At 38.9% G+C, this 26,202-nt stretch overlaps 1 protein-coding gene and 1 long non-coding RNA gene across 6 annotated transcripts in view; both read left to right on the forward strand.

Moving 5' to 3' along the window:
- LOC110044650 (uncharacterized) overlaps positions 1–11,553 on the forward strand; it is a 46,344-nt gene extending 34,791 nt beyond the window's left edge. The window contains exons 34-46 of the mRNA XM_089292917.1: positions 21–353; positions 1,525–1,782; positions 2,341–2,540; positions 3,423–3,768; positions 4,334–4,456; positions 5,190–5,312; positions 5,620–5,742; positions 6,370–6,492; positions 6,724–6,849; positions 7,542–7,660; positions 8,157–8,251; positions 8,898–9,305; positions 10,410–11,553. Of these exons, the coding sequence (XP_089149043.1) occupies positions 21–353; positions 1,525–1,782; positions 2,341–2,540; positions 3,423–3,768; positions 4,334–4,456; positions 5,190–5,312; positions 5,620–5,742; positions 6,370–6,492; positions 6,724–6,849; positions 7,542–7,660; positions 8,157–8,251; positions 8,898–9,305; positions 10,410–10,521 (2,489 nt within the window). The 3' untranslated portion in view covers positions 10,522–11,553. The remainder of the gene's footprint in view (positions 1–20; positions 354–1,524; positions 1,783–2,340; positions 2,541–3,422; positions 3,769–4,333; positions 4,457–5,189; positions 5,313–5,619; positions 5,743–6,369; positions 6,493–6,723; positions 6,850–7,541; positions 7,661–8,156; positions 8,252–8,897; positions 9,306–10,409) is intronic.
- A 3,531-nt stretch (positions 11,554–15,084) lies between these two features.
- Positions 15,085–22,752, forward strand: LOC110044657 (uncharacterized). 5 transcript variants are annotated; one of them, XR_016207983.1, is made up of 6 exons: positions 15,100–15,196; positions 15,285–15,328; positions 16,443–16,511; positions 19,197–19,268; positions 20,443–20,541; positions 21,254–22,752. It is a non-coding gene; the product is annotated as an uncharacterized LOC110044657 (long non-coding RNA). The 5 variants fall into 5 exon arrangements; XR_002296133.2 differs by having other exon boundaries at positions 19,197–19,253; XR_016207986.1 differs by having other exon boundaries at positions 19,197–19,253; positions 20,443–20,489.
- The last annotated feature ends 3,450 nt before the right edge of the window (positions 22,753–26,202 follow it).

Below are 26,202 nucleotides of genomic sequence, written 5' to 3' on the forward strand. Positions count from 1 at the left end.
TATTTTCGTTTTTACTGCAGGAGGACTTGAGGTTCTAGTAGACAGTGAAGTGTTCCAAAACTACAGCAGCTTGACAAATGTCAGTGTCATGCTCAGTGGTTCTGTGGCAGTGTCACGTCCGGAAAACAACTCCTTCCTCGTCACATTTCCGTCTGGAATATCTGTGACAGTCACCGAGATACAGGGATCCCTGTCAATAGTGTTTGCCGCACCCACAAAATTCAAGACTTACACCAAAGGTCTTTTAGGGACATGGAACGGTGACACGCTGGACGACTATCTGAGACCTGATGGGACTACTCTGCCATCCAATGCCACGGGCAGGGAAATACATTTTGACTTTGGATTGAAGTGTAAGTTTACACTCAGCTTGTTACAACTACAGTCGACCCTCCGGTTGCGACCACCTCTCGTAAGCGACCACCAGCCAGTTCTCCAAAATACCAAACGTTTCCAAGTCAAATCACTATGTTTAGAAACTCTTGTAAGCGAGCACCTCTCGTAAGCGACCACGACAACTTTTAGAGCTAAAAATTTGAAATTTTCTTTTGTTTTAACCTCCCGTAAGCGACCACTTGACAGATAATAGAGCGGATATTGGATAGTACAAGAGACGGAAATTTCTCAATGGGAAGTACCGGATTTTTTTCTGAAAATCGACTTTCTACATGAATAAAACATTTAAAACATGAATGGGTCTCTGCAGTTACCTTAGGCTAATGAGGCAAAATTTGGATCCAATATGGTCTAAGCTCTCGCAAGCTGCCACCTCACGGTAGCGACCACCTAGGCTTGACATTTTGGGTGGTCGCTTACGGGAGGTTCGACTGTAGTTAGTTTGACGTTCTGTAAGATTGATTCTGAGGCTGTTAAGCTTAAATCTCACAATCTTAGCATATAAAAGCTATTTGACACATATATTTTGTGCTGTAGGACTTTACGATCGTTAGGTCTCTACGACCTGTTCCCAACTTTCCATCGTAACAGCAACGAGAACAACAGTGACAACAACAAAACTCGCGTCAACAATGACGACAACGACAACAACAACAAATTATCAATGTAGTACACATTTGAACTAAACAAAATATAATAGTATCTAAACTGAAAACAAAACTTGTTTTACAAGAATCAGTATCATTAGAAACAATCATGTGAACATCAAAAACTGTATGTAACTATTCAAGCTGCCTAAAAGTTAACGCAGTGAAGCTATCTTTAGCAGAAAGCGTGTAGGCGAACGTTGGGGAAATGATTAATAAAGGAATAGAAAAGACAGATATCAAGAAGTTAGAAGGCAAACTCGATAAACTCGGTAAAAAGAAAAAGAAAGTTGATGTTAAGATGCAAATGGTCAGGCCTGCTCTTTTTTTTTTTCTTTTCTCCCGCTATGAGTCTATAGTTGTGTTCTTGTAGGATACTCCACCTTGACGCCCTTTGCGCCACTAGGAGCCTAAAGGATTAAGTCTGTTAGGATACTCTACCTGACAAGATTACATGATGGATATTTTAAAATGTCTCTAGGGCAAGTGATGTCAAACACAAGCTTATTCACGTACAACCCTGGAGAAAACACCACCACTTTTGCCAATGCATCATTTGTTCCCATCTTCTTGGATGAACCCATCCCATTTGCAAACGACGCATTAAGACAGGAAGCAGAAGAAATTTGTCAAGGGGATGCCAACTGCCTGTTTGACATAGCTTCCACAGGTGATACGGCAGTGGGGGCGAGTACCAAACAAACGTCTGTACAACTGGAAAGTGAATCGCAAGAATTACGTAAGTGTGCAGAGGAAGTAAATAATACATCGACGTTTTAAGGAAAGTCACGAAAAATGAAACTTGTTAGCGACTCGCTTTGAAGCCGTGGTAAAGATAATTTCCTCCAAGAGACCTTTCATACGCTAAATGCAATTTAATTCCTCATCATCATATCTTGACACACTGATAAGTAAAGAAACGTATAAAATAACAACAATTTTTGATAGGGCGAGGAAGCCTCCAAAAAAACCACCAGGCCCCAGTTGTTCGTTAATAAAGTGTAAATGTTAAGCTCTGTGTGCGCAGCATAACCATCTCAGCACTTCATCATTAGAAATGTAATTATCTTTTTTTTCATAAAACAAGGAAAGCTTCCGTTGAACTAGTGATAGATACTGACAGAGAATCCAAGCATTATGTGCCTTCCTTAAAAGCTAATAATCTTCTTGCTTTTCGCCTTTTCGCCTTGTTTTTGCTATTTAGCTCGATGATCTGCCAAAACTTTCTTCATCATTTATATTTTCCGTTATTCAGTATATGCCATATTTATTTCTATATTTATTTCTTGGCCTCCAGAAAATTTCCCACCGAAGATTTTGGTTGGGCCAAGCGAAGTTAACGTGACCATTAACACTACGGCAACCATTATTGTCGTGGCGGAAGATCCGAACAACGATTCATTGACCTTTACTGTTACTGGAACTCTTCCAACGGGGTACTCAAGGTCATCTAACGATTCTTCAATAACTATTTCCTGGAGTGTAACGACCACCAAGGTAATGTCTTAACTTCCTAGAATGCGATCTGCATGCGTGAAGTTCTTACATTTGGAAGTAGCGGAGAATTTGGCCTGTCATATAATTTGCATTTTCCGTTGACTGACATTAACAGTGAGAATGAAACATTTTTCTCAAGTTCTAGGAATTTACAGAAGTTTTTTTTTTTTTTTCGTGCACTCTTAGTAGCGAGATAAGTTGATTTGCAATTGCCATTCACTTGTCTGATGCCCCGTCCACATTACGCTGGAGAAATTTGAAAACAGCGTTTTCACTCTGAAAACGCATCAAGTGTTTCCTGACCACACTACGTCGAAGAAACTCAACGATCACCGGTCATAAAAGATATGTGTTGGAGGAAAACTCGAGCGTACAGGGAAATCAAATGATTATAGTGATGCCATCGTTTTTTGTTTTGTTTTTGTTTTGTTTTTGTTTTTTTTTTTCCTATTTTTTTGGCTAAAACTCAAAACTTGTGTTTTCAAATTCCTCCGGTTTAAAGAGCGTTTTCGAAAAGCTCTGTTTTCGTGACGGATTAGTCTGGACGGTAAGGCTAACCGTAGAAAAGCCGCGTTTTCAGCTTTCTCCGGCGTAGTGTGGACGTAGCCTGGATATCATATTGAGAATTTTGTAAAAAGTTTTACAAAAATTTAACGCGAAATAATTATGGAGATAAAACATGTCCAACGGTTCATTTATCGCTTTGTGATTGCTGAATGAAGAAAAAAAGAAACGAAAAATCTTCCCGGTTTTGTGTCTTTCTGACTGCCCTCACTGTTCCACGTATGGGAAATGTTGAGAGAGAAATAAATTAAATTATTTATCCGGAATAACAATGTAGGTAAGCAACAGCTTATAATTTTTTTCTTTGTTCTGCCGCAGATTGACATAGAGTTCATAATAACTGATGGATCCGTCAATACAGTACTGCGTCCGGTTATCAACGTCTGCGCATGTCAGAACCAAGGAATTTGCACTTCCGTCGAGGAAGACAATGGTGATAGCGATGATGACAGCAATGACGAAAGATTCAATATCCTCTCTTGTGTCTGTCAGAATGGCTATACTGGAGATCTCTGTGAAACAGATCTTGACGCGTGTGAGGAGAATTTCGAGCCGTGTTACCCAGGCGTGACTTGTAACGACTTGCCGCCACCCGCCAACGAGACGGGATTTCAGTGTGATCCCTGTCCAAGTGGTTATTCTGGGGATGGAATACAATGCCTAGGTACAGATATCACTGATATCACACACAATGTTATATTATCCTTAAAACAAGGTCCGAGGCTGTGCATCTGTAAATCTTCAAATTTTGGAGGGGTGGGAAAGGAAAGATGTGTTAACGATCTTGCAATCGAGCCAGACAGGAAAGGACAGAGAGAATACGGATATATGGAGGCTTTTTCATCTCAAATAGGATTTAAATTGTCACCAATATGGCCTTAGATAGGATATCATTTGGCACTTTCGTGCGGTTTGTCAAAGATTTTTTTTTATCACTGTTATTATCGATCTCATGATAATTGCAATTTGGATAACATCGAGAATTTCAAGCACTCCTGAAATTGCTAACATGGGCACCCCTTAGGTAGGGCTGGAATAAAATAGGATACATAATTTTGTGTCAAATCGGAAGAAAAGGGCAGAAAAATACAAGGAACAAGCAATTATGTCGTAGATATCTTTTCCCTCAAACCATCAATGAAACAAAGGAGTTTTCGATTATTTTTGTCATTGTTTTTGACTAATTGCTAGTTCACACACGAGTTCACACAAAATGTATTTACCTTTAGACGATGACGAGTGCGCTTTGAACACCGACGGATGTGATCATAATTGCATCAACACTCCTGGATCCTTCGTGTGCACCTGCAATTCCGGATTCTTCCTTGATTTGGACCAAAAGACGTGTCAAGGTAAGGCGCTTTAGCTACCAGTGGGGAAATACTGTTACATCACGTGTCATACATCCACAGTTTATTGTTAGGAAATAGTTTTGGCCGAGTGGCTAGGGCTGCGGTATTGAGATCCGGAGGTCGCGGCTTCAAGTCCGTTCTGCACGTTATGTGGATGTGTTTCCCGGGATTGAAGTTGAACACTCAAAAGTCACCTTGGAACGTGAAAGCTACGTGGCATTTTCCTCTACCTCGAGGCAGTTGTTTCGAAATTTGGAGCTTTTCTGTTTTCTCCATTATGTTTGCATTCTCCTTCATGCTTTGCAAGAGCTTTTCTTACTCCATCAGCTAATGATCAAAAACCATTCAAAAGTAGTGACGTCATACCAGTGGTACAAGGTCTATGGCCCCTAAGACCCCTAAGACGGTCAGGCCTACCGTCTAAACGATGACTGATCTCACCATAATCATGTGATTTCTCTACCCTCGGTTTTTTCAAACACAAATCCAAAATGACCGGTGATTGTCGCGTTTTTAAATTCCTCCGGCTTCGTGTGGACGGAAAACGTTTGATGCAATTTGAGAGTGAAACCTCCGTTTTCAAATTCCTCCGGCGTAGTGTGGATGGGTCCTCAGATAGCCCTGTATACGCGTTTGAGAATGAAAAGGTGAATATACAGTGCGGTGCACGTGGTTCTCGTAATATTGACCGTTTTTTTTTTTTTTTTTTTTGTTATTACTATTTTATATTTAGATGTGGATGAGTGCTCCCCTGTCGGTGATTGTATGCACATTTGTGAGAATACAGTTGGTAGTTATACATGCAAGTGTAATTCAGACTTTAAAGTGGACGACACAGACCCCAAGAAATGCGTCCGTAAGTACATTTTAGCTAATTGAAGTGATCCATTGTGAAACTGTGTCGATACGCCGATCTGATTGATTCTTTTATCGAGAGGCCTCGTAAGCCTACGTTGCGCGGGGAAAATTATATTTTTGTATCAATTTTTCAGTATTGTTATTTTGCTGAAGAATAACTTCAGTTGCAGTTTTTTGACTGCAACCCTTTTGAGTTCTCTTCTTTTATATGAGAGGCAGACAATTTGGCTGTAGCTCTGCTACTTTTACCTTGCAGAAACACTACTTTTTAACAAGGCTGTCTGCTACTTTTATTTCTTACTCAGCCGAGAATCCTTGTCAGCAAGATCAACATGGATGTGATCACATTTGTTATCAGTCTGATGGGGAAGACAAGTGTTCGTGTAGGGTAGGATATGAGCTGAATGGTGATGGAAAGACATGCTCAGGTATTTATAAACAATTTCATAGGAAATTTGTACCGAGTGACCGACCGACCGATCAACCAGCTAGTTAGCTGCTTGCTTGCCGCTTGACTTTTAAGGATTTTTGAGTGTAGAATTGATTTGATAAGCCTGTTCGAGGTCCGTACTATAAATTACCGACCGCTTGCTTCGCGCCTGGGCCATAAATCGAAGGGGAAAGAACGAGGATCCGTAGCTTACAGTACGGACCGAAAAGACGAGGTTAGTAGGATAGAATCATACTATAATTTCTGACGCACGTCGAAAGCAAAACGAGTCAATTTGAAATCATTGTTATGTGTTAGTACGTTTCAATACACAATTTAAAGTAAAAGAAAGTTAAACTTTCACTTGCTATAGAAGTTAATAACACTTGGCGATAAATCACGAAACATTTTGTCAACACAATCAGCTTTAAATTTTAGCGGGCCGTACAGTAGAAAACGGCCTGCTAAATTGACCAATCACAACGCGCGTAGTATCTGAGAGTTCTATAGTATTAACATTTTATGCTGGTTTTCTGTTATTGGTACCCGCCTTGTGATAAGACCGAAGCGGTCGTTTGGGTTGCTCAGTTGTTAATCGCTGTGAATTTGTTCCCTTTATTAATAGACATAGATGAATGCACCACTAACCAACACCGTTGCGATCAGAGTTGTAGTGATACCGTGGGAAGTTACACGTGCTCATGCGTGAATGGTTTTACGCTGGACGCTGACGGCTTCACTTGCAACGGTAATTTTAACCTACGTAAATAAAGGCTTTACCAGGGTGCGCTTACAACTGAGGCTTATAGGACCTGCAGAGATTTTTTCTGTCTCGTAAATGTTGTGTTTAGAGTATTTCACTTCCAGCATAATGATAGTCAAAATTAAAAGGAAAAACACGTACATGTTCTTGTAACATTCATTAAAATGGTACTTAGGGTGGAAATTTATTCTAGTTCTCTACTTGTTAACACCTCAGATGTTGACGAGTGTCTGGCGTGGACGTTCGACTGCGAGGATGAGTCCCAGATGTGTGAGAACACCTATGGTTCTTACAAGTGTGTGTGCGCTGAAGGGTTGTACTGGATTGACGGCAAGTGTAAAGGTGAGATATCTATCTTATTGAGACGCATTGTAAACCACTGTGCTCGGACGAAACCCTATTTATCACACAAAAGGTGGTACCCTGTACCGGCAACATTCTTACCCCCTCTACTAGAAGTAAAAATTGAGAACAACATTCAAACCTGTCTGCGTTATTCATAGCGAAGTCAAAACGTCATGAAAACATTTTTTTTTTTTTCTTTTTTGCGTCGCATCTCTCCAGCGTGATATGGGTAAAATCCTAAAATACTCCCTGCCACTAAAATAGGTTGGCTCCCTCGAGTGTTGTGATTAAATCAGGAATGGAGACTCAAAAACCAGTCAGCGGGAACAAATTAATTAGACAAAAACTACGCATGATTTTAAGAAGATCTGAATTTAAATTGACATTTCATATGACCGGTTACAAAAATTTGTTACAATTAAAATTAAAACTTAAAGAGAGGTAAAGGTAACGACTTGACTATAATTTACCTAATGCAAAGACTTCTGGGTGGATTACTTAGCGTATGGTACATATCAACATTTAGCAATGTGTTTCACGGTTAGCTAACGCTGTGCACAATCTCAGTTTTGAATAAATATTTGACAACGACTGTGTTGAACTCTATAAAAAGAGATTTAGACCGCCTGTGTTACTTACCTGTCATGGTCTTCAATCACATCTCGGAAAACCTTTCTTTTCCTTCGCAGGACTTGAGAAAGGTGAAGAACCTCCGCCGCCTCCTACCGCCCCACCACCTCGCACACCATCGGAAGAGGAGAGAAGCCAGTCCGTGAACTTGGACGTCCAGGGACTCAACATCTCAGAGGTTAGAAATTTAAACTTTCTTTTGATCCGGACGCTTTAAAGAAAATATCTACAGTCGCGTTTGTTTAAGAAACCAGTTAGTTATATGTCTATTCCACGGCCTTTATTTGCAAAGCGTTGTATAACCAACCAGGAGACTAGTTCGTTACTGACTACGAAAAAAGACATTATTTGAGGTTTTCGATAATTACAAACGGCGCTTGGTAGTTGGTAGGTTAGGCAAAGCGGCTGGGAGTATTTCTACTCCCCCCTGGAAGGGATGCTTGTCCATCGCAGGGTTACTCCCAGCTTTAAATTCGCTGGTGCCTATTTGTACACCGGGGTGGACAGAGGCACTGTGAGAGTAAAGTGTCTTGCCCAAGAACACAGCACAATGGCTCGAACGTAGACCGCTTGATCCGGAAACGAGCGCACTTACCATGAGGCCCCCGTGCCTCCCCAGAAACGGCGCATAACCTTTTAATAATTACTGACATTTATTGACTCGTTTTCTTTAGTGGAACCAACCACTGGAAGAGACGTTCAAGACCACTTTAGCAGAGGTAGCTACCGCACACTGCGCGGAAAATAATTGTCAATCGGAGGCAACAAGGTATTGATTTATTAAATCAAGTTAATTGATAATTGATTCCTTGATCACTTTAATAATTGTTTAACGAGTATCTTTCCAACCAAATGTAATGCGGAAAAATTTAATTGCACCACAACTTTGGCTCCCCCAAAGTCCTCCGTTAAACCTTCCTGGCTTAGGACTTATGACTGTAGCGTGACACGATTGAAAACTTTGCAATAATTCCCATGAAACCACGGCAAAACTAACTTCTGAACGCTGAGTCGAGGCGAAGTGCGACCTTGTTTGGAACATTAAAACTCGCGACTCGCTAGTGAACAAGTGACTCCAGTTCCGAGAGAAACTGGCGCCTAGAGTGCCGGGATAAGGAAAACTAATGCGGTAGTCTACGAGTGAGCTCCCTTTCGCTTAGTCCGTTTTGTGTGAAGTGAAAGACAACTGCGAGAAAAAAAAATGGCAGTGCGAAATCCTGCTAGCAAGAATTGCGCGTCCCGCTTCATGGATTTCACGGGGCTGTTTTTTCCTCGCTGTATTTTTACGGTCACGCTCGACAGACTAAAGTAGTTTTAAAGTGGGAATGTCCAAATTATTTCGCGCCACCCAAGAAGAATGTTTGATTAACCTCTGATTAGAGACCTATTAGTGACCTTTATACCCCGTTCTTTAGCTCTAGACGTAGAAGAGCGGCAAATTATGTCACATTTACCGAAGATCAAGTCCATCTTCTGCCCGGTTATCCAAAGCAAATATCTACAGTCCCTCTTCTGGCAAGTGTGGCATTTTATCTGCAGTTCCCACCCGGATCATCAAGCGCTGTCATACAGAAAGACGTTCTGGCCTCCATCGTTAAGGGTTCTTTGACAAAGATTTCCATCGCTATTAACGCCAACATTACGAGTGTAGAAGTTCTAATTGCTGACACGACGACATCGGCATCGACAGTGCACACAACTTATCCCACAGAGAAGGAAGAATCCAAGACGATGTATTACATCATTGGTGGTTGTGTCGCTGGCGCTGTGGTTCTTATTATTATTGTCATTGTGGCTGTCTGGTGTTGCAAAAGGAAAAATGGGTATGTGATTATGATACAGACTTCGCATAACCATAAGACCAGGGCATAAAGCCCTGTCCAAACGAGAAATGTTTGGACATTTTGCCGTTTATAGACCTTGTTTGATCATGTTTGGTCGTGTTTGATAAAATTTGAACGACGACAAACTTTTGATCAAACATCGCAAAACATTTTGTTCGTTTGCAATCTTAAACATAAGAAAGCATGAGTAAGGCTCGTCCACACTACGCCGAAGGAATTTGAAAACGGAGGTTTCCCTCTGAAAACGGATCAAGTGTTTTCCGTCCACACCACGCCGGAGAAATGTAAAAACGCGACAATCACCGGTCAGTTTGGATTTGTGTTTGAGGAAAACTCGGCCAGGAAAATCACGTGATTATCGTGACGTCATCGTTTTCGTTTTTAAATGTTTTCTGTCAAGCTGGCGTTTTCAAATTCCACCGGCGTATTGCGAACGCTGCCTTAATGTACTGCTTTCACGATGATAAAAATGGCACTGACTGCAATAAAACATTTGATGCTTTCCAAATAAAGTAGTTTTCAGTGGCGGATCCAGACACTGAGCTTGCCTTGCGGGCTTTTCTGTTCTTTCTGTGATTTCTTTTTTTAACCCAAAATAAGGGGGGGCCCGGGCGTGGCCGAGTGGTTAGGGCGCCGGACCTGAAATCCGGGGTTCGCGGGTTCAAGTCCCGCTCTGACAACTCAGCTGGAGTTGTTTCTCGGTAGACCCTAGTTGAACTCCTCGGTCATGCTTGTAAATGGCTAATTGTTCTGCCTCCCGCCGGTTAGGATTTTTAACCATGTTATGTTCATTTGCATTATTTGTTTCATCATTTGGTTTCATTGGCCCTGAAAAGCCCCATTGGGGGAGAGGTCAATTAAGATATTTATATTTGTATTTATTTATCCTTATGACAAACAATGCATTACATCTTAGACGGGTATCAGCTCCGTAGTGCCCCCTAGGCATTGTCAGTGGTTTTATGAATCTCACCTTTCGTGAGAAGGGGAAACAAAAAACAGAAAAAACAAGAACATTGCGGATGATACGAATTATTATCGTTTCTTCTGATTATTATGCTTTTCATTCTTTGTGCGTGTTAGGGTTGCAAAACAACGGGTTGACAGTGAAATTTCAATTGAAGACAAAGGCGGAAAGATGGAAATGGACGTGGTGAATTACGGATACCACACAGAGACTACCCATCACATATAAACTGTAAAGTTATCCACACTTCAGTTGTCGAGCAACGATTATCAGCAAATCAGCTTTTGTTGACGCACACGCTTTATTCCAAATTTTATATAATATTGCATTTAAAAAACAAACAAAAAAAAAACACCGAAAAGACAGCACTCGAAAGTACTCGAACAATTATAATCAAGCCGGTATGACACAGTCTGTTGCTAAGCAACCTCGAGACAAAGACTCTAGGCCCAATCTGGTCTCGATTAGTCGTCAACCACCAAATCAAGTTTAGTTTAAAAAGCATATATCAGATCTGCACCTTTGTACTGTCGGTTTGGCCAAGTCGTCTTGGTCCACGGTAGAACGCATCACTATGCTGACTTCTCGTTATTGGTCTACAGGCAGTGGTGTATTTCCACATTCTTTCCACGTACTTGTGTGTTTTTTGTGCGTTTATAACCAGAGTGAGTTACGTTATGGAGAAAGCTTGTGATTTCAAGTAACGGTTTTTTTAGTTAGAATGGAGTTTCACTGGAGAAAAAAAGGGAGAAAGAAGCGGTTGTGTCTGTTGTTTCCATGAACGTTCGAAACTTTTTTTTAACTGTCAATATTGTTAGCTGTAATCCGTCAAGTATTTTTCTTCGCGCGCAATTGGTCTAAACGCGTCACGTAACTGAATATGCCCCAGCTAAAACTGCGGAACATCCGAGTGACATTTCCCAATTTTCAAAATTGCGCGTGTTGGGAAAATTATTTGAAGGATAATAAACACAATAGCCTCCATTTGGCGCGAAATATACTCGGACATTATTTGTTCCTCAAAGCTCGCAGTTTTAACTGTTCGCTTCTCGGAACAGATGATGTCCGCGGACAAATATCCCAACATATTTTCGCGCCGAATGGAGGCTATTGTTTATTTAGTTTTATCGAGACCGTCTTGATAAGGTTTGCCTGTAGTGTTAAGTTCTAGTCTAAGGTAATCCTCTGACAATATTGTTAAAACAAGCCGTGAGAGGTTTCTGTTATTAAGTAATAAAAAAAAAATTATTATGCCTGTGATATTGTGTCATTGCAAATCAAGTCACCACAATTTCTTTTAGGGATACCTGAAAATCCCGGGTAATAAACCCCACCCCTTCTCTTAGAGCCTTCATCTCAGGTGTAAGCGCCTTTGTTACAGGACTATGTATTTGTTAAAGGAGAAATGATACGGTTAAAAGCCATCAGAGCAAGAAATTAAATTGAACTGAGTACTCGGCTGTTGGTTTCTTTCACATAATTAACCACCGCCAGTTTTGTAAGACTGTTCATTCGCCTTTTTTGACATTATAGATGTAACTATCTTTTCATGTTAAAATTTGCTAAAACGTGTGGCGTTAGAAAACTACCTAAAATCCAACAGCACATCGCCCCCCTTCCACCTCCTTCTCCCCCTGTGTGGATCAGTTCTTGCTAAATCTCTCACACTACATTTCGAAGTCCACACGAGTACGAGTCCGTCTGTAGGTAAGGTGAAAATTCTTATATATTTTTACCGTCCACATATAAAAGCCTTCGAAAAGTTACTTTTCAATGTGGATAAATTAAACTAACTCAGTTTACGCATTCTCGTGTGTAGAGCATCTATCTATTTTCGAACGCAGACGTCATACCAAGTAATAAGAAATCTTATGTCCCTCCTGCGATTGCTTTTATCGTTCTCGCGAGGACAGGTGTAAGCGATCCATCGTGAACCATCGCACGAAAGTATTACGAGTTTACAGATAGTGAACATGTACGTGTGGGCATAGTCTAAGCTTTATGTACAAGTTCTCAGTCATGGAAATTCAACTTGTTGTTTTTTGTTGTTTGGTTGATGATTGGTTCTTATTTTACGATAGTGAACTGTCTGGTTTCTTTGGAGAATTTGCATCATCTGTCGTTATGTAACTTTAAACCTGTATTAGGCGGACACTCTCGGGACCCATGCTAGTGTCCGCTTAATACGGGGTGTCCATTGAAAACAGGTTCCCTCAGAGTTCGTCTTAAAAGGGTCATATTATTATTTTTCAGTATTAAAAGACCTTGAAAGGATCAAATAGCATTCTCGTGAACGGTCGAGAACTCTGAAATACCGTATTTCCATAAACAATGACAAGTCTATGAGGTAAAGCGATTTAAGTATACAGTAACAGTGTCTATATTGATCGAATCAGGTGAAGGTTTACAAAATCAAACAAGAACAAAAGTTCTGTAAAAACAAAACCGAATAACAAAATATTGCATTTTTGTGACAGCTCAGTTTGTTGGCAAACTTAATTGACGGATCTGCTAAAACGTGGACAAACAAATCATGCATTCTTTTTGCAGTGTCCGTTTAATACAGGTTTCTAACAATAGAAATGACTATAAAAGTCAAGTTCAAGGTGTCCGGATCCGCGTTCGCTTAATAGAGGTGTCCGTTGAATAGAGGTATTGTTTACAGTGAATGTAGGAAAAGAAAAATGGGACTTGCACTGTTGTCCGCTTAATAGAGGGTGTCCGCTTAATATGGGGTCCGCTTAATACAGGTTTGACCTTATAAATATTTCGCTTTGCATTTCGTTAAAGGTTTTTGGCGATGATTAATGTTGTAGCTGAGCTCCGGCGGCCCGAAGGGCCGCCAAGTAGAGCACCATACCCATATAGGAAAGAAAAGGAAATTCTCATGGTTATCAGGGCTAGCGGTATTGCTTGTGGGCGCGTACGCACTACGACGACGGCGGAGCTCATCGAGGTCACGTGTTTTTTGAAGTTGATTGCTGTTTAAGTACTGGTTTTCGATTGGATCAAGGGCTCATGTCACGTGAACTTGCTCTAAACAGGGCCGGGTTGTTCGGACGCCGGTTAGTGGCCGTCGATAAAACCAGGAACATGGAACATTCCGGAACATTCCGGAACATTTCGGAACATCATAATTATGCGAAAAATATGCAAAATGAAATTTTAAAAAATTAAATCAACCAAAAATAAACTGGTATCAGCTTGAAGCATGAAAAGATATTATTGGGGATAAGGGAGTCGGTAGCAGAGGGGTAGGGAGCGTTGGGTATTCATTCAACTGACCACAATGAGAGCAGGCTCCTCCTCTTCCCGCCAATTTCGTTACGTCGAATGGCTCGATAGAAAACTAAGTTTGATCGAATGTCAGATAACGATCTGCACGTGAAGTTGAACTAGCGATGAATAGATCATAGCCTGCGGTAAAAGTATTTTTAATTAATCAAGTATTTACTTGTACTGGACAAACATTTTCCAGGAGATGCTTTTGAACTGTTGGCGACATGTAGAATTCAATTTCAGATCGCCAACAATTGTAACAAATATTTCTAGAGACAAAGTTTTGACCAGCGACCCCGCAAGACAGCGCGCGCGTCGCCAAATGTTTTAAATTTTGTGTTTGTATTTGTTTACACTGTCATCAAAGGTCGAGCAGTCCGAACTAGTTTAGAGAAGAACCTCGATGCCGAAGAGTTTCTATTTCTATCTCGTGGAGAAACCATTTCTTCATGAGAAATCTTGTATAAGTATATCTTTGTATTGACGTAATGAATTGAATGAGGAAATCACACTCGTGTACCTATACTTTTAGGTCTGATTAAGGAGTTCGAACGCCACCACCTTAGTTTTCTGTGAAGAACGAAATCTGGGAATAAAGGACAGTCACGTGATTAAGCTGACGGCGAACGACTGGAAGGAATGGATTACTCCTCTTAGTTGCTACCCTTCACTTATTGCAGTGACTTTCATTTTTCTTCCTTTTTTTCCTTTTCTGTGTTTTTGTTTTGTTTCTATTTTCCGAGCTGATACCAGTTTATTTTTGCTTGATTTAGTTTTTTAAAACTTAATTTTACATATTTTTCGCATAATCATGATAATTATTCGATGTTCCGGAATGTTCCGAGATGTTCCGGAATGTTCCATGTTCCTGGTTTTATCGACGGCCCCGGTTAATGCTAACCCAGGATTAAAAGTTAAGCAAACTATAAATTTCTCTCGTAGAAAAATATTTTTCACTGCTTTTGCTTTGTGTAGTTTGAGATTATTGAAACTCAAAACAGCCGGAAGGCCAAACAATGTACAGAAAACCCCACCTTAAAGTTACAAAACTCAAATCAAAATCCTCGCTTATCCTGGATTAGCTTAATCGGGCTTTGAACAACCAACAGGAGCTCCGCTTTTACGCTTGGCTAAATCTATATATTATTCAGTTCATGTTCACGTTGGACTTACATTTCAGATTTTCCTACCCTTCTATATACCTGAAGGCTAATATATCTGAAGCCTGATATAAGGTACCCCTTCCGGGAGGAGTCCCTTCCCCCGCCTGTATAGGTCATTAAAGGGAGTGCCCCCTCGGGAACCGCATAAGAGACTTCCTAAAGGTCATAGTTATAGCGTGGCAGAACTAACAGAAAACGCAAAGGAACGCCAGCAGGTGTGATACACGATTTCTTATCTGAAAACACAAGTGACTGATACAGAACGCGAAAATTTATCTATCAAAACACCGCAAGTTTTTCAGGCTGACTCCCTCAAAAAGTGCAGTTGGGCTTCTAGGGAGGGGAGGCCAACCTATCCCACAATGCCTTTCGATCGTCCAGCTTTCGCTGTTTCCACGCGCTGGCCTTAACCTTCGAGTGTGTAAACGGAAGGATATTTGACTTTTAATTTTAACTTCTTGGTAAGTAAAAAAGCTTTCTCATTATTTTTATGAAAGTTGTATTAATATATAGAAGTCATTTAATCTGGTGACTTTTTCTCAATTCTAGTAGAGAGAGGAGAGGTCGCCATATTGTTTATAAACTCACATAAGGTGAGTTGTGTTATTTAACAATTAAACTATGTACACTGTGCACTGTACGCTCAGTATTTTCATACTCTCGCTCTAGTTTCTTTTCTTATTCTTTTTCTTTGTAAATACATAACTATTTAGTAGTTCTACTTCATATCGCGAATGTAAAAGAGGCTCAAATGGTCAGCAAAGTCGGCCGTTAATTTTTGTTGTAAAGTCATCTTGATGTGTCGAGAGGGTTAAATCAAGAGCTTATTTACCTGGAGAAAGCAACTTTGCAGTACTTATGATGCAGCGTTTTTACAGATGTTTAGTTTTGGATTATTTTCTAATATATATACTGTATACTTAATTTAAAATGCCCCTGTATTAACCGTTCATACCCTAAAACCCTGGCCATCCCTACTTAGTCCTGGAAATCTTCAGAGTAAAATATGAAGTGTGAGAAGTTGCTTTTCACTATGCATTATGGAGGGGGGTGAATAGGGGTATGCAAATCCGCCGATCTCCGTGCCTTTTTTTTTGCCAAATCTGTCGATCCGCCAATACTTTTGTTCAAATCCAAAACCACAATTACATCCGGAAAGGTAGACGTGAATGCCATTGATACTAGTAATTTTGCACAAATAGTAAAGAAGGCAACATGCTTGATGACTATAATACAGTACAATTCCAATAACAGTCTCACACCTGAGCTTACACGAGCTTTGTTCAAAAAAAGAAATAATTTGGATGAACTCACTAACATACTGACTAAGGCTGAAGAAAGATATATGATCCAAATTTCATTTAGGACCCAAGATCCAAACATCAAGACAGGCACAGTCCAGAATCCACGTGAAAATTGACACAGCTGATCCATGATCCAGTGTGTTTTCAAAATCTGCAAATCTGCTCGATTTACCACAAAAAATCCACAATCCATGCATTTTTTAAGGCCAAATCTGTCGATCCGAAAATCCTATTTACCCCCTCATTACTGGTTGCTGGAAAAATGCAAGCAAAGCTGCTGTTGAAACAATCACTTTTGCAATATTAATTGTCTATGTCGCATGTACATACATGTATTAACTTCTATTCAAAAATAAACAGCAACTGATAAGTCTCACATTGATATATTTTCATTTATTCTCAGGCAAACAAGAATCAAACAACAACATGGGACTACTAAGATCAATGGAGGAGTCAGATACAGCTAGATCAGGTCAGTTTATATTTCTGGTATCTGCAATGTTGTTTGCAAGTGCACCTGCACATGTATATGTTAATACTCTTTTGGCAGTTGAACCTCCCATAAGCGACCACCCAAAATGTCAATCCTAGGTAATCGCTCACGGGGGGTTGTTGTTTAAGAGAACTAAGATCATATTGGGTCACAATTTTTCCTCCTTAGCATAAGGTGACTGCAGAGACTTCCCCATCTTTTAAGTCTTTTAAATGTTTAATTCATGTGAAAAGTCGATTTCAAGAAAGAACCCAGTACTTCCCCACTGAGAAATGTCTGTCTCTTGTACTACCCAGGAATGCAATAATGTTACAATACCTAATTTTTCACTTTCTGCTCGATTATCTGTTGAGTAGTCACTTACAGGAGGTTAAAAACAAAAGAAAACTTTAAACTTTTAGCTCTAAAAGTGGCCGAGGCCACTTTCAAGAGGTGGTCGCTTACAAGAGGTTCCAAGTATTATAGTAGTTTGACTTGGAAACTCTTTGTATTTTGGAAAACTGGTTGCTTAGAAGAGGGTGTCAATGGGGTTTAGCCCTAGACAGTAAACAGCTAAGAGTAAGCCATTTAGTCAGTAAGTTGTTCGAAATCATGTTAGCCAGTAAACAGTAAAAAAGGAGATTAGTCTGGCAGTTAATTTGTATGATTTTATGATTTTTATGAGCTTTGGATGACCTTTGTTTGCAAAATAAGTCATGATTTAAACATAATCAGCTTTTGAATTATTGAAAGTGGCGTAATTTGGAGGCACGGTTGCCTCATGGTTAGTGTGCTTGACTTTGGATCGAGTGGTCCAGGTTCGAGCCTGGTCGGGGACGTTGTGTTGTGTTCTTGGACAAAACACTGTACTCAGGGTTCGTATGGGTCCTGGAAAACCCGGAAAGTCCTGGAATTTTATTGTGACATTTTCCAGGACTGGAAAGTCGTGGAAATGGGCTACTGGTCCTGGAAAGTTCTGGAATTCTGTTAAAGTCAAGTAAAAAAACATGAAATGTATCACAGACAGTAAGGACAATTAACATGAAGATAATGGGAGTGAAAGGGTTAATGTGAATTTTAGAGTCCTGGAAAAATCAATCTGAGTCCTGGAAAAGTCCTGGAAAAGTCCTGGAAAAGTCCTGGAAATTTGTTTCTGAAAAAGGGTACGAACCTTGTTTACTCTCACAGTTCTTCTCTCTACCCTGGTGTACAAATGGGTACCAGTGACTGGGTTTGAGTGCTAGGGTCCTGTGATGGACTAAGATCCCATCCAGGGGCAAGTAGAAATACTCCTACAGGCTTCCTGCTTCAGAAACTGGATAACCTCCTGCTTGATGGGCCACTTGGATCATATGCAGACTTTACCTTTCCTACCTATTGCACAATTAGTGTTATGCTGTGGACTCCTATGTGTGTCTTTTAAGACCCTTATGATATCATTAATTTCTTAGCAAAACTGCACACTGAACACTAAAAGTAAGGTATGTTCCTGTAGTCAACCTCGCCAGGCAAAACAATTTTGGCTCAAAGCAATTTACTCCATTGGCTCCTTAGCTTTCTCATTCACACTCTCTACATGGCATTTGGAATTATTGAAGCTGCATGCCCAAGTCACCTTGGAAAGAACTTCTTGAGCAAAATTGTTCGACAACTTCACGGAACCTCGGTAAAAAGTAATTACAGTAGAACCCATAAATACGGTCACTAAGGGGCCATGAAGATTTGGCCGTATTAACGGAGTGCCCGTCTGATTAACTGCGATGTTGGTCTTAATTGAGTGACATCTTAACTGATATACATGTATCACAATTGCACTTCTCAACAAATGTTCTTTAATAAACATCTGGAACGCAGATATAATTTTTGAAAAGTATTGAACCCTCAATCCTTTCACAATGTTAACAAAGGAAAGACGAACGTAACTGGTTTGAGTGGCCATATAAAGTGGAGTAAAATTAAGTCTTATAAAGGACTATCCGGGTTTAAATTTCAGAATGTGGCTGTTGGCTGTATTAACAAGGCGGCCGCATGAACAGGGTTTTCTCATAAGAAAATGTATGGGTGACCGTAATAACGAGATGACCATATTAACAAGCTGACCATTTTAACGAGGTGACCATAAGGCAAGGTTTTATTGTACAGCACTAATGGCTGCCAGGTTTGCAAAGAAGAGACGAGAGAAGCCTGGAACTGGTAACTAAAACCGCAGCCAAAGCACAGGCTCAGAGCATGTTACAAAATGAGAACCAATCTGGATCAAACTCTAATATTACACACACCAGACGAAATATGAAGGAATGAAGGGTTTCTAGAAGTTTTAGATGAGGTCAAACTAAACTGCAAGTTAGATTTGCATCCTAGTAAAAATGTTGTTATTTGTCGTGGAAAGTCAGGAAACTTTGACTTAAGTATCGCATACACTAAAAAGTCAATCATCTTTTCTTACATTAATAAGTTCATATTTTGTGGTTTATACAGTTGCGATAGTAAAAAACAGTCATTATACGCTAAACAGTTAACCCCCATTGACACCCTCTTAGAGGAGGCGGTTGCTTTATACGAGAGGTGACTGCAACCGGAAGTTCGACTGAAGTTCTAATTCTATCAGTTAAATTTATAACACTAAAGTATACCAGCAGTATGAAATCGTAAGTAACTGTACACTACATATGTATCTCTTATCAGGGCCAACAAGAAACATGTGAAAACCGAAAGATCAGTGGAGGAAGTGAAAAACGTCAGGTAATCACATGGCAAGTCAGTCAAAGTTTTGTTTTATATGTAGTAGACTAATGTATAGTACCACTATTAGTTCCAGTCTCTTTGAGGAACAGTTACAGTGTACCATTATAGGGTGAAATTCAGTTTTGAAAAATCCAGCAGATTAAGGCTTTTGGCAGGATTGTTGCTAAGTTGAAAAACAGTTGTTGGTTCCAAGATTGTTTGGGAATATCCATGCCTTTTTTTTAATTGAACAAAAAGGTTTGAATTTTTCTTTTCTTTTCTTTTCTTTTCTTTTTTTTTTTTGTTTTGTTTTTTTTTGTTGCAAGTTTTCAACAGAAAGTGGTGCTTCTTCTTCTTACCACGAGCAATTAATTATGCTGTCAATCTAGTCAATTTTTAAAATGTTATAGTTTGACAGGTCATAAAAATGTTGACCTTCATAAACTTGAACATTGCCTGCATAGCAGGTGTTTCAAAGCAAGAACAAAAGAATTGACGAAGCAGAGGGTGGTGGGGCAAGCAAGCAAATGCTTGCTTTTCAAACCCTACGATTCTGAAAAACTCCCACTGATTTTCACAGATGGGTTCATTTCTTGATTAACAACTTGACGCTAAGGACTACAATTATGTTTTTGGGCAACTCCAGAACTAATTGTTCAAATTTTGAAAAAACAGTTGCTTTCTGTTTGGATTAGTCATAGTAACAAGTAACAGATCAACTTACCACACACTTTTCATATTTTTCTTCTGACTGGCAGGTTTGCCAAAGTCACGATACAGCTACATGTACAAGACCAGCCTTTCATGTGGTTTAACTGTTACTGTTCACTAGCTTGATGGTCATTTCTTTCTAGATCTCCTGCTGCTAAAAAGATGATTTAACTATTGAATTATATGACCACTCAGAAATTGGAAACCTTCATTTTGAAAATTGTCAGTGCAAGTAAATTTGCTTTTGCAGGGGGGGGGGGGGGGGGACAAATTCAGTTGTTGACTTCTAAATCTTGGCCTTAGGTTATCTGGACACACACACACAAAAAAACTCAGATAAGCTACTGTAAGCAAGGTTCAGCCAAATAAGACTATCAAAGCCTGTTTCCCCTTCCCCTGTTCCTGTAAATTCGATCTTCATGCTTGATCCATAATTATAACCAAAAGACAAATGGTGCTTGCTTTAAGAACACCTTTCATCTCATCCTCATTCCAGATGACAGCCCTGACCAGAAGTTCCCTTTTATAGTGATCAAGGACAAAGTTAGTCATTTGGCTCTTCATCATCAGTATTTCACTCTCAGGTCGTCTGCAGGTATTATATATTGGCCGCAAAATCAGCCTGTTCAAGGCACTCAGTGAAAGGGGACGTAAACGTGCATGCTGATACTTATTACACATGGCTTTCTACTGCCTAACTGAACTTCTGACACAGAAGGGAAGCTTTTCAATGATAACTGTTGCTGAGGCCTGTAAATATTTATCTGACTGTTTAACTTTTATTATTATTATAATATTATAATAATATAATAATAATAATAATAATAATACAACTAACAGATACAATACTACTACTGCTACTAATACACTATTCTAACAACCGACGAAAGTAAATATGAGCGACTACCTGGACTACTGTTTGCAAAGTCTACAACTTCATAGAACAACAACAACAGCAGCAGTAGCGAAAACAGTTATTGAATCAAATAGTGTCACAGTGCTTTTACGACTGTCATTCTATTGTTGGGTTTGAAGCCTGTGCTATGCTCTAGTAATCAGTCTGCAGATTTAACTTTATTCGTTACTGCAAATGATGTAGAGGTTTTTCTGATCAGTTATCTTGCAAAAGTGATCAAAATCCAATTTCTCCTTACAAAATCAGTACATTGTTCAAGCAAACAGGTGGTGAGAATAAAGACAATCATCAATACGGGAATCCTGTAGCCAGTGTACGTGTATATGGGATAAGTACAATACAAAGCTTTGGTATGATATATATCAAACATTTTTTTTTTCCATCTTTCAAGATTTCTCAGTGACCAGACGATTGAGTGAAGATAAAGACAAAGACAAGACACTGGTGGGATAATAAATAGACAGGACCTTTAGGACAAGACATAGCATACAAGGGATAAAAGTAAGACAGATTGAGAGATGGAGAGATTTTTTCCAAACCGAAAAGTAGGACGTGCAAGATAGGATTTTTTTCGTGGACTAAACGTTAGGATCGGCCAGAAAAATGAGTTACAGTTAGGCTTTGTAGGAAATTTGTCGTCAGCTGTGCTTTACAAATTTTAATGCAGTTTTTAATAATCTTTTTGTCCAGCTCGCGATGTGAGAGCTTGGTGGATTGTGTGACTGACGCGTGCGTGACTCTTGAACATCAGTGGTGTTGCGTTACACTTGCGGCCGTTGGGATTATGTCAGCAGGCTGATTTAGCAAGAGAACGGGAACGTCACTTGACGACGGCGCGCGCAGAACAAACACCCAAATATGGTCAAATTAGAACAGAATCCAGGTTATTCCGCGCGCCCTGCAGTCGTCATCTGACCATATTTGGGTATTTGTACTGCGCGCGCCGTCGTCAAGTGACGTTCCCGTTCTCTTGCTAAATCAGCCTAATAAGGCTTTGTGCGGGAATTTCAATACACGGCATTGCAATAAGAGATTTAACTGTTAATTTAGCAAATAAATATTTTAAAGTGCCTTTTGATATCTTGTTGGCTTGTTTAGACAAACGGCAAGACAGCAGGGTACCAAACGAAACTTTATTTTATTTATTTTCTGAGTTATCAGTTAAAATGCGGTAACATTTCCTGAATTTGAATAATTCCCGTGCAACATATTCTCAACGGTCGTTTGTGCACCGCAACAACACTGTTGTTCAATAGTCTCGTAGATTTCTATCATATGATTCACCGAGTTCTCGTATCGTGAGCTTCGAAAGTCTTTGGTTTTCCTTGAGAAGCACTTTTTTTTGCTAGTCTTCGTGTTTAGGAGTCACAACCTTTTGCTAGTTGTTATTTCTTTTTTTCACGGACCCAATTTCAGAATGGATTTTCTTGTTTGTCCAAAATCTAACAACAACAATTCAACCAAAAGCGATTTTAAAAAAGTTTTCTTGAAACCAGAATTTATGAAAAATAGTCGCTGTTAAGTTTTTGCTGTGTCATTTCAATCGTATTCCGTCGAGTTAGTTTTGTACAAAATCAATTTCTCTTGTTTATTAAATGTTTACCAAAAGTTTTCTTGGCTGGCTAAATTTACGCTTAGGGGCAACCCTTCTCCAAATTTTTAATTTTCCCGCCAAAATAAGCATGAGCCAATTTTTGTTTTTTAATTTTCTGTGTCAACCCTTGTTAAAAATTTTTATTTTCCCGCCAAAAAACTTAGAAAAAATGCGGGCGCCTAAAATACGCATGCGCCGTTTTTTTTTAAATAATATTTAATTTACTGTATGTTGTTATTCAGTAAAGTACTATTTCATCCACTCAATAAAAGTAATAAACACAACACTCAAACTTGTTTTGTCTTCTTTCGTTTCTTTTATTGACATCGAATAACTTTCATTTCATAATGACAAATCAATAAGTCACAAGTATTCTTTAATTAGTTTATTGAAATTCAATTAAATTAATTGCAAAGGTGTCATCAAAAAATTTGCCCTATATATACTAAGACTTTTGGCGGGAAAATTGGAAAAAATTTGCACAGCGTTTCCCCTGACAACTTTTTTGACAAAAATGTTATGGAGGTACCCCCTTGAATTTTTCCCGCCGCAAAAAAATTCAACCTGTACCATCTTGAATACAAACTATCGAAAAAAATTGACTCCAATCATTCGAGGTTTTCAAAAAACTAAGATTTTGAATCCAGTAAATATTTGTTTGTGTTCAAGATGGTATATACCATGAGGATATCTTGTGAAGTAATCAGCTGTGAAACGACGAGTACCTAGAAACCTGTTTACAGAGATGAGAAGAGCAAGTTAAAATTTCTACAACTACAACGATTCTACACAACATTGAGAAGTAGAAAACATTTCTAAAACGATATATTTAAGAAAGTCTATATGGCCGGGTAAATTGCGGCCCAACTACGTAAACTCCTAACTAAAGCGATTCTAAAATGTCGTCACCTCAGTGTCGTGCAGAAACGTTGCAGTTGTAGATATTTTAACTGGCTGGTCTCATTTCTGTATTTAGATTTCTATCTGCCCGTCATTCACAGCTTAACTATTTAACATGATATCACGCAATATATTTCAAGAAGACAGCGAAAGCAAGCCATTAACCCTATTACTCCTACGAAGTAAAAAAAACCGCGAAAACTTCAATCTAGTTCTAGCGTGTGAAAAATTTTAGAGCTTCCGTCACTTTTACCCGAGATCAAAAAGCAAAAACCCCACAAATTATAGGCCAATTTAAAAAGAAAAATTTATGGCTTGCTTCGTTATCGTTGAGGGTTAATGTCTGGTTATCAAACTTCACAATGTATCACTATATATCCCATGGCTTCTGTTAAATATTTTTTATTAAAACTTTGTCATTTGCGAATGAAAGCTATAGCATTTTAAAAGAATCAGACAATTGAAACTACAGCTTTAAAAAGCAATAGAGCCAATAGCAAATGTATGATAAATTTTTGTCCGTAGCAAACGATAGCGGTAAAATTTTCAAAGAATCAGACAATTTGAGCTAAGTGTTGAAAATCAAAGATGTGATAGTTAAAATGTGCGTAATTTGCGGACGGAAGAAATATCATTTAGAACTATCAGACAATTGGAGCTACAAATTTTTGTTAAGTAACAAATCTATTGACGAATATTTTCGGTGAAAATGTGTATCTCTCCAAATAGAAGCTTTAACATTTTAGAATATTCAGACAATTGAAGCTGCATTTCCAAAACTCAATGTATCCTGATAGTACAAATGAATGCCAAAACAATTTGAAAACTAGACAATTAGACCTAAATGTAGCTACAGTTTTTGAAAAGCGATGATGGAAAAAGTTGCTTGATACCAGACATAATTCAGTTCAGCCTCGCTGAAAGTTAAACAAGAGGATATATTTGGTTTCTGACTGACCTGTTTGCGCTTAATTCCCTTCCGAAGAAACACTATAAACCGAAAGTTTTCCGTAAAGAAATGCACAAAATAATATCTGCCGATAAATGTAGAATTTTCAGAAAACGAAGATCAATCCAGAAACCCAATATCCTCTTCTAAAATTATTTACTTTCAAGGTGGCTCTGCATGCCAGCACACAATAAACGTCCAAAAATTATAGCGCGTTAAGCGAAAAAAGAAAAAAACACCAGCGAAACAACGAAGAAAACATGAAAAATTATGTTGTGATCATGTCAACAAATGTTTCAAATATTCACAAATTAACTTGAATAAAGTTGCTAACAAATTCAGATTTCAAACCAATCGTTAATTAACGATTCCTGGAATAATTTGAAATGTTTCATAATTTCAAATGACGAGAGAAACGATAGAATTTGTTTGATAGCAATACTTAACACTTTTAATTGACTTTAATTCAAGCTACAGCATTTTCTGATCGTTTGGGTCAATAAATAAATCATTTTGAGCAAGGAAGTTGCCCTTTTAACATACACAATTTACATCAGATGAATTAATTTCCGTGAACTTTTTGGGAAAATAAGGAAAAAACTTAAAAACGTTCACGTCTATTCGACTGCAAATCGAAGAATGGATCAAGGCGCTTCTTTAATTTCGCAACTGAAAATGCTATGATTTGAAAAGTAGAAATAATTCTCCGACAACAGAAAGGTTGATAGCTCAACTCAGTGAAACAATTTTCCACGACCAATCATTTAATGTTGTTTTAGAGCAGGGGCATTGCCCTCCAACAGGCAATTCAAATTAAAAATATAAACTAAGCCTTGTTGAAACTCAGTACTAATACGATTTTGGAGAACGAGACAAACTAAAATGTCCAGCGTTGAATGGTTTATCCAATTTATATCAAAACAGAATTTGCTACAATGATTGACATGATCGCCTAGCAATAGTTACTATCGTGGTTTGATTTCAACATGTAGCGCCACCTTAAAATACTCCTCAAAGGTCATCACCTAGTAACAGGTTTTCAAACTAAGGAGAGTTGAGCGATTGTACAATAATTTGGAATTTTCAAAGAGAACATAACAAAAACAATATTCGACTGTGAAAAAATACACGTAGTAAAGCATGCAAAGGCCGACCCGATAATGACCGCTCGGACAAAGAAATAAAACTCTCCATAATTTGAAAACATGTACCAACTGATAGCTCGAAAGCGGTTGAAACCTTTCGATCAAAAATGGCAGAGTTATTAACCGTTACCGAATTTATATTTTTCACGCCCGGATGTCACTTCAATGCAAATATTTCAGCCAAGAAAAAAAAAATTGCAAACAAAACGATTTTGAACTCGATTACATCTTCTCTAGTTTCAAGACTGCCATTTCTTATTGGAGGATTTCAACTTAACCAAATTCTCAAATGCTATTCTTAACTTTGTATTCATCCTCCCTGCTTGAATCCTTTTGATCTCCTTGGGTTTTTCTGACTCTCCTGTATTAGTCGTTTACTCCCTGAAAATAGAATAAATACAAATTGCATAAGAAACAAACCCAAGCGTGGAAACAAACGAGTAAACGAGGAGTAAAGGATTCACAGTGAATTGCTAGTGCACGAGCGCGCGTTGACAAGTACAAGACAAAGTTTGACAAAGAAACGTAGCTTTTATAAAGAACGCCAAACTATAATAGAAAAAAACGCTAAGAACGTAACGTCTCGTATGGTCCCTGAACTAGCTTCTAAAATACGTTTTATTCTCTTCCTAAAGCCATGCGGTTGTTCCGAAGTTCAACACGAAATAAAACCGAGTCAGGCGAGCGCACGTCGTAGAATAACTTAAAGCTGGTATGTTTGGTTGAAATATTACCTTAAAAGGTAGAATGCA

Source organism: Orbicella faveolata, unplaced genomic scaffold, assembly GCF_042242905.1.
Source record: "Orbicella faveolata isolate gen_17 unplaced genomic scaffold, um_ofav_v1 contig_24, whole genome shotgun sequence".
Taxonomy (NCBI): Eukaryota; Metazoa; Cnidaria; class Anthozoa; order Scleractinia; family Merulinidae; genus Orbicella; species Orbicella faveolata.